We start from the raw sequence: 8,093 nt of genomic DNA, 5'->3' as shown, positions 1-8,093 counted from the left end.
TGTGTCATCTCGTCCTTTATCACAAAACCATTGCCATCAAACTCAAACTTTAAAGGATAGTCTGATGTTAGCCTACTAACTGAGAGCAAATCTTTCTTGATGTCAGGTACCACAAGAACATTGTTAACTGAATTTTAGGTTGAGCAGAACCAAGCATAACTTGACTAGTATGAGTAATAGGCAAGATTTTTCCATTTCCAATCATTATTCCATTATTACCAGTATATGGAGTGACAGATTGAAGATTACCTTGATTTGCTGTCATATGATTAGTGGCTCCATTGTCTGGATGCCAAGAAGCTTCTGCTGGTTCTTCCAACTTCATTGCTGCAAAACTTTTAGGAAGATTGTCATGTGTAAAAGAATGATTAAACCTATCAAAACACTTCAAGGCTATGTGATTTCTTTTATGATAGATTTGACAGACAATTTCTTCTCTTTGTGCAGGTTTGCTATTGCTTGAACCTCAAGAGTTATTGTTTGAAATTTGGCCCTGATTTGGTGCTTTGGACCCAGTTGAATTTCCTTGAGCAAAACCTCATCCCTTGGAAGTGAAAGTACCATTTTGTTTCTTGTTCTTGTAAGACTTTTGTCCATAGAACACCATTGACGTAGGAGGGGCATCAAGTTTGTATATGTCAACATAGCTTTCAAGTAATGTTACTACCTCAAAGTATGAAGGGAATGAGGCCTTATCATTGTGGTTGTGAAGACCTCAAATTCCTTGCCAAGACCATTGAGGAGCCACCAAGACTTTTTGTGATAAAGAACTGGCTAGCCAATAGTTGCAAGCTCATCACAAATGGTCTTGAATTTTCTCAAATAATCACTTAGGGAATCAAATCCTTTGGTGATTGAAGTGAGTCTTTGCTTAAGAGTAAGACCTCGATCTGAAAATACTCTTGCAAATGCATGAACAAGAGCATTCCAGACTTCAAAGGAAGTTTTTAAACCTACAACAATGCCTAAAAACTCTTCTGAAAGAGTTGCTGTTAGCCAACCTTTGACTAACCTATCAAACCTTCTCCATTTCTGATAGAGTGGATTAGGATGAGAGATGGAGGATTTAGCAAGAATTATTTCTGGTGGTGCAGAAATTTCACCCTTCAGCCTTGGAGATCATAACTCTAAAGGATATTCAACATTTGGCTTTTCCATAGGAGAAAGTTGTTGGAATTGAGTTTGAGAGAAACATAGTTTGAAACATTTTGTGAAATTGGATAGGGGTAAGGATCTGAATTATTAGAGGACACTGACGATGATGAAGTCATTTCTGAAACAAAACAGGAAACAAAAAAAAAAAAAAAACACACCACTCTCTGTCAACACGTTTTGGCTCTTGATACCATAAAGAAATATTGAGATGAAAACTATCTCACGTGTTGAGATAAAGAGGATGTATATTATTCATATATATAGATCCTTTTCAAGCTGTCCTATACAAGGAAACTATACATACGAGGAAACTATACACAAGGAAAACAATTAAGAAAATACTACAATAAAGGAGAAAATATGCTTGACAACCTCTGAACTAATCTGAATTGACTCAAGGCTTGATACTTGGAGTATCTCGTGCTTCACTTTGCTGATTTATGATGCTATTCCTTATAGATTCATCTCTCTTTAATTCAACATTTTTTTTTTTGTACATAAAAGGCTAAGCGTGACCTGCATGTATGTATGGTGAGTTACTTTAAGATGTGGCATATTAATTACCATTGAATGATCTTTTAATGGATGGATTTTATCATCTAATAGTGATTAATACGCGATATATTACATAGTAGGATAAAAGTAAGATCAGAGTGTGGTGTGTGTGTGTGTGTATAGGAAAATCTTTTAGTCACAAAGGGATTACATAAAAGTATATCTATAAATTGATATGTTTTGATGTGGCAGATTATAAAATTACTTTTATTATTTTATTATAAAGTAGGTTTAACGTACGGATTCTATAAAACTATATCAGTTTGTGGATTCTTTTTTGTATAATTTCTTTGTGTTTGTAACAGTTATCTATTATATATTTCCATTTTTTAAGAATTCTTGAATGGTTGTACAAAATTCATCAACTCTTGATCATTCTTTTGCCATGAAGGTTTCCATGGATTTCGAACATGGGAATTTCCAAAAATCAAGACACTTGCCTTCGTAAGTTATATATCAAATATTAGTGGGATGAGTTCAAATTTCAGAGAGTAATTTCGAAAGTTAAAAGAAAGAATATATTTTTATCTCCCAAATATCAGATCATGATCACTACGTTCCTTGCTAAAATAGCTGGTCTTCAAACAGTTAATCCTCAAATCTTGAACGTACGTAATACCGTTAACCTTCGAGCACAATCGTCATGCGCGCTTGAGATTACTCCATTTGATAACCATAGTACTTGACAATCATCAATAACTTGTTTTGCCTAATTCCCAGATCTAAGAATATTGGCATGAATCAACAATCTTAGAAGACATAAAATAAAAACAAAGAAGATTTTTGTTTGGAATATGATGTGCAAAATGGATACGTATCATTCTGATCTCTCTTTGGTAGAAGGCGATATTTGGAGACATGCATGCAGAGAGGCCAATCGGCAAAGCTCATGCGCTGCGGCTTCTCGCTCCGCTCCGCTGGTCCAGCGCAGTCCATGCTAAATAACACCAATATCTTCCCTCTAGAAACCTCAAAACATTGCAAAAATAGCAATATCCTCCTCCTCCTCCACCCACATCATCAACAGATTCCTTGCAAAAATAGCACTCCCAACAAACACACACATAGACTCATGACTCTCTCTCTCTCTCTCTCTCTCTCTCTCTCTCTCTCTCTCCCCATATATATATAACTATATATCTGTCTCTCTCCATATATATAAACAAACCTTCCCCTAAAACCTCTCCCATCCGCTACAATTTTACCAACTTTTTTCCCCTCTTCTTTTCGCTCAAACCCTTAGATCATCTGCTTTTGATCATCTCTTTCCTCCTCAGTACCTCTCTTGGGGAGGATCAATTGAGGAAAAGAAAGCAGGCCGGAGTACTACTTTCTCTCTCTTTCTGATCTCTCTCTCTCTCTCTCTCACAACCATGGCTTTCCCTTTACTTTTCCTTCTCTTTCTCTCCATCCCATCATCAGAATCCAAGCTCTCCATCGACTACTACAAGAAAACTTGCCCGGATTTCGACAAAATCATGAGCGACGTCGTGACAAGCAAGCAAACCGCCAACCCCATCACGGCCGCCGCCACCCTCCGTCTCTTCTTCCACGACTGCATGGTTGAGGGCTGCGACGCCTCCGTCCTCATCTCCACCAATTCCTTCAACAAGGCCGAGCGTGAGGCTGACATCAACTTCTCCCTCGCAGGCGATGCCTTCGACGTCATTGTCCGTGCCAAGACTGCACTCGAGCTCACTTGCCCTGGCATTGTCTCCTGCTCTGACATCCTGGCTCAAGCTACACGCAACCTTATCAACATGATCGGCGGTCCGTACTACAATGTCCGGTTGGGTCGAAAGGATGGCCTCGTGTCTCTAGCTTCGCGTGTCGATGGACAGATTCCGAGATCTAACATGTCCTTGAACCGAATGATCAGCGTTTACGCCACAAAGGGCTTTACAATACAAGAAATGGTAGCACTAAATGGAGCACACACCGTTGGATTCTCTCCATGCAAGGAATTCAGCAACAGGATTTTCCATTACAGCAAGAAATCACCCTCTGACCCTGCAATGTATCCCAAGTTTGCAGAGGCATTGAGGAAAATTTGTGCAAATTACACCAAAGACCCGACAATGTCGGTTTTCAACGACGTGATGACTCCTGGAAAATTCGACAACATGTATTTCCAGAATCTTCAGAAGGGTTTGGGGCTGTTGGCTTCGGACCAAGCACTCGTTATGGACCCTAGGACGAAGCCATTTGTAGACTTGTACGCTTCGAACCAGGCCAAGTTCTTCCAGGATTTTGCGCATGCAATGGAGAAGCTGAGCGTTTACGGAATCAAAACTGGTCATAAAGGAGAGGTGAGGCACAGGTGCGACGCCTTCAATAAGTTTAAAGCATAGAAAGATTGAGAGAGAGAGAGAGAGAAAGAGAAAGAGAGAATTTTCTTGGTTTGTTGTACTTAATGTTTGATGATCTCTTTCTGCTTTCGAGGGAAACCCGACGTACGGTTATTCATATGATCATGATCATCCAGCAGATGTGCTTCAAAACATGCGCTACAATTAGTCGGAATCATGTTTTTAATACACAAGAAAATAAAAAAAATATAAGAAAAATAAAAGCGAAGAGAATGTTATTACACGATACAGCAAGATTGTAAACATACAGCTGCATGATGAATCGATGATGATGTTCATGCTAGCTCTGATCTTAAAAACTTTATATTAAAAATTAATATTATTTTTTGATAGAAACAAAACACTTTCATTGAATAGTAACAATTACAGACAATTATCAAATCATAAGACTTGAGAAAGAAAGTCCGGAATACTATCCTATCACATCTCAATATCCTCTACTTTCCAAGCATATCTAGCAAGTTTATGTGCTGCCATATTTCCTTCTCTATACACATGAGTAAAAGAATCATTATGAAAGTGACTAGATAAGCGCTGCACTTTCGAGAACAGGTTTCCAAGCATAGAATTAAGCATAGCATTTTGTTTTAAAGCTTCAACTAAAAGCAAACAGTCACTCTCAACTATAAGATATGAGATTCTCATAGTAGAACACAATTGTAGCCCTCAGAATATAGCCAACAATTCCACAGCTTTCGGTTCAATCACGTCTAATTCCAGTTTAGAGGCAGCCATGAGGATCTTACCATCAGAATCACGAAGAAGAACCCCAATACCAGCCTTGTGAATATCTGAAAACAAGGCATCATCGGTGTTGAGTTTAAGAACCCCAGAAGGAGGAGGTTGCCAATAGAAATGATGTCAAATTTGGGGTTGTGATTTGAGAGCAACAAATTTATAACTCTACAACAGACCCAAAGAATGAGATATGACATGACTGGGACTTAAACAAACATGGTCAAACTCCAATTTGTTACGCCTAAACCAGAAACCCCAAGCAATGCAGAAAAAAACAGCCAGAGTATTAACATTTTTAGCCTCAACAACATACAAAGCCAAATCTATAAAACTAGTTGGTGAGAGAGTTGCCAGAGAAGGAAAGAACTGGGTCCATGAAGTCCGAATCTGGGCACAACCAAATAAAGCATGCAATAGATCTTCAACATAGTGGTCACAGAAATTACAAGTCGCAGTAGGGATCACATGTTTTTTCAGCAAGTTATCCTTTGAAGGTAAGCTGTCCTTACAAGCCCTCTATGCAAAGATTTTAATTTTATTAGGAACAGGAAGTCTCCACAATGCTTTCCATAATCGCATATACCGCCCCATTGAGGAGCATTAAGCTGTAAGAACACTAGACTTGTTCGTAATCAATTTATAGCAACTTTTAACAGAGAAGAGACCACGTCGCTCTTGACTCCAAATCAGTTTATTAGCAGTGCCCTGAGGGAAAATCATGACCTTCATAGTATCAGCCACTACCATTGGATTGAAGAGAGATCTAAGCTTAGACAAATCCCACCCCCTATCATTTCCAAGAAATAGAGAAGCCACTACATCAGTATTCAAATTCATACCAGAATCAGCTTAACACTCAATGGCCTATGTCCCAGGACCCAAGGATCCTGCCACAATTTGACAGTCTGCCCATTACCAATCTGCCAAGAGCAGCCCGCCCGCAACCATTTTGAAGGACAATGCCCATTACCAAATCGCCTCCCAAATGCCCCTCCATGTATAAGAAGGACAATGCCCCAAACTAGAGTCCAAAAAATTGGATTTAGAAAAATATCTAGTTTTAAGAAGCTTGTATAGCACCGAGTTCTCATTTTGCAACAGCCGCCACTCTTGCTTAGCAAGAAGAGCAAGATTAAAACATCGAAGATTCTTAAAACCCAACCCTCCTCTAGTCTTCCCTTCACACATGTGTTGCCAACTTATCCAATGAATTCTACGCTCCTCCCATTTTTGCCCCCACCAAAATCTGGCCATTAAGGCCTCTAAATCTGAACAAAAACTAGCAGGCAAGAGGAAACAACTCATGGAATAAGTTGGGATCGAAAGAGCAACAACTTTCAATAAGATCTCCTTACCTCCTTGGGACAACAATTTTTCCTTCCAACTTTGTAACTTTTGCCAAACACGTTGTTTGATAGATTGAAAAGCCCGGGTTTTTGATCGACCAATAATAAGGGGTAAACTAAGGTACTTCTCGTACTGCTGAATTTCGCCTTTTCCCCATAAGAGACTGATCTCTTCCTGAACTTCCAGCCCCACATTACGACTAAAGATCATAGAAGTTTTTTCCTTGTTAATCTTCTGCCCTAAACATCTTTCATAGACTTCTAATACATCTTGCACCTTTCTACTTTCAGCCACAAAAGCCTTACAAAAAATAACACTATCATCCACAAAAAGAAAATGATTAATAGTTGGGGCATTCCTACAAATTTTCAGGCCAGAAATTTCCCGTCTTAGACCAGCTTGATTTAACAAACAGGAGAGCCCCTCCATACAAAACAGAAAGAGATAGGGCAACAAAGGGTCCCCTTGTCTCAACCCTCAAGTGGGAACAATTGGTCCTTTGGGTTCACCATTAACCAACACTGAAAAAGATACTGTTTGGACACAAAACATCACTAAAGAAATAAATCCCGACTGGAAGCCCAATACTTCCATCACCTTTTAAAGAAAGCACCATTCCACCCTGTCGTAGGCTTTACTCATATCCAGTTTCAAAGACATATATCCTTAATTTCCACTCTTCTTGTGTTTTAGGAAATGTATTAACTCATAGGCAATTAATACATTATCTGTAATTAAACGACCCGGAACAAAAGCACTTTGAGACTCCCCAATGATACTAGGAAGAACATTCTTCAAACGGTTCGCAATAACTTTAGAAATAAGCTTATAGACCACATTACACAAGCTAATGGGTCTATAATCAGCAACAACAGCAGGACATTTAGTCTTAGGAATAAGAGTGATATATGTATGGTTAAGAGATGAAGGAAATGAACCTGAATTTAGAGCCTGAAGTACCGCAGCCTGAATCGAAGGACACACCACATGCCAATATTTCTGATAAAAGGCCGGAGACATCCCATCCCATCCGGGCCAGGAGTCGTAGAAGGGTTCATTTCAGATAAAGCACTAACAATTTCATTTTCAGTAAAACGCTGACTGAGATCCGCATTCATAGCGAAAGTGACACGACCCCTAAGATCTTCAAGAAATGTAGTAGAGCTGCTAGGATGTGAACTAGCAAACAGAGACTAAAAATAGTCTACCAACAGCTTATCCCGGAAAACACCTGAATGCCAAACGCCCTCACTATCCTTTAAACGATCGAGCTTGTTCTTCTGCCATCGCTGTGAAGCCTTCATATGAAAGTACTTGGAATTTTTGTCACCATGCTTAAACCATAATGCTTTTGATCATTGCCTCCACATCACCTCATCCCTTTCTAACCATTTGTGAAACTCCTCGCGAGCCCGATTATGTTTAGGAATTCCCCAATGGGATCGGAATTAGAGAGCATTTCCATTTGTTTACGAGCCTAAGTTAGTTGCTGCTGCACATTGCCAAAATAGGTTTTATTCCAAGCATCCAAATGAGTACCACATTCCTTGATATGAGATATAACTACATCCATACTACGGCTGCTTGCACCACTCCGCCAAGTGGACTTAATAATATCCTCACAGGCCTTCTCACCAACCCACATCTCCTCAAATCGAAACTTTCTTCTAACCCGAGATGGAACCCTCTCCCCTGCAGTACTAACCCAGATTGGAACGCGGTCAGAATAGGCCACCACACCATGTACAACCACTGCATTTGGAAAAAAAACCCAACCATGACTGATTTGCCATGGCTCGATCTAAACGCTCATTAGTACAAAGAGACCCTCCCCGTCGGTTGGACCATGTAAAACGATTACCGCTGAATCCCAAATCCCATAAACCACAGTCATTGAGTGCCTCCCTAAAAGCTGTGATTTGCCATTCC

At 39.6% G+C, this 8,093-nt stretch overlaps 1 protein-coding gene across 1 annotated transcript; it reads left to right on the top strand.

Annotated features, from left to right (window-relative positions):
* Positions 1 to 2,878: 2,878 nt before the first annotated feature.
* LOC122290113 (peroxidase 65-like) lies at positions 2,879 to 4,197 on the top strand. Its single transcript, XM_043097662.1, has one exon. The coding sequence runs from the start codon at positions 3,084 to 3,086 to the stop codon at positions 4,059 to 4,061; it is 978 nt and encodes a 325-aa protein (XP_042953596.1). The 5' UTR covers positions 2,879 to 3,083; the 3' UTR covers positions 4,062 to 4,197.
* The last annotated feature ends 3,896 nt before the right edge of the window (positions 4,198 to 8,093 follow it).

The sequence above is a fragment of the Carya illinoinensis genome, chromosome 12, assembly GCF_018687715.1.
Source record: "Carya illinoinensis cultivar Pawnee chromosome 12, C.illinoinensisPawnee_v1, whole genome shotgun sequence".
NCBI lineage: Eukaryota > Viridiplantae > Streptophyta > Magnoliopsida > Fagales > Juglandaceae > Carya > Carya illinoinensis.
This window is presented reverse-complemented; position numbering and strand designations above follow the sequence as displayed.

Excerpts from the sequence above, each read along its gene's own strand:
- LOC122290113 (XM_043097662.1), top strand. The coding sequence starts at position 3,084 with ATGGCTTTCCCTTTACTTTTCCTTCTCTTTCTCTCCATCCCATCATCA.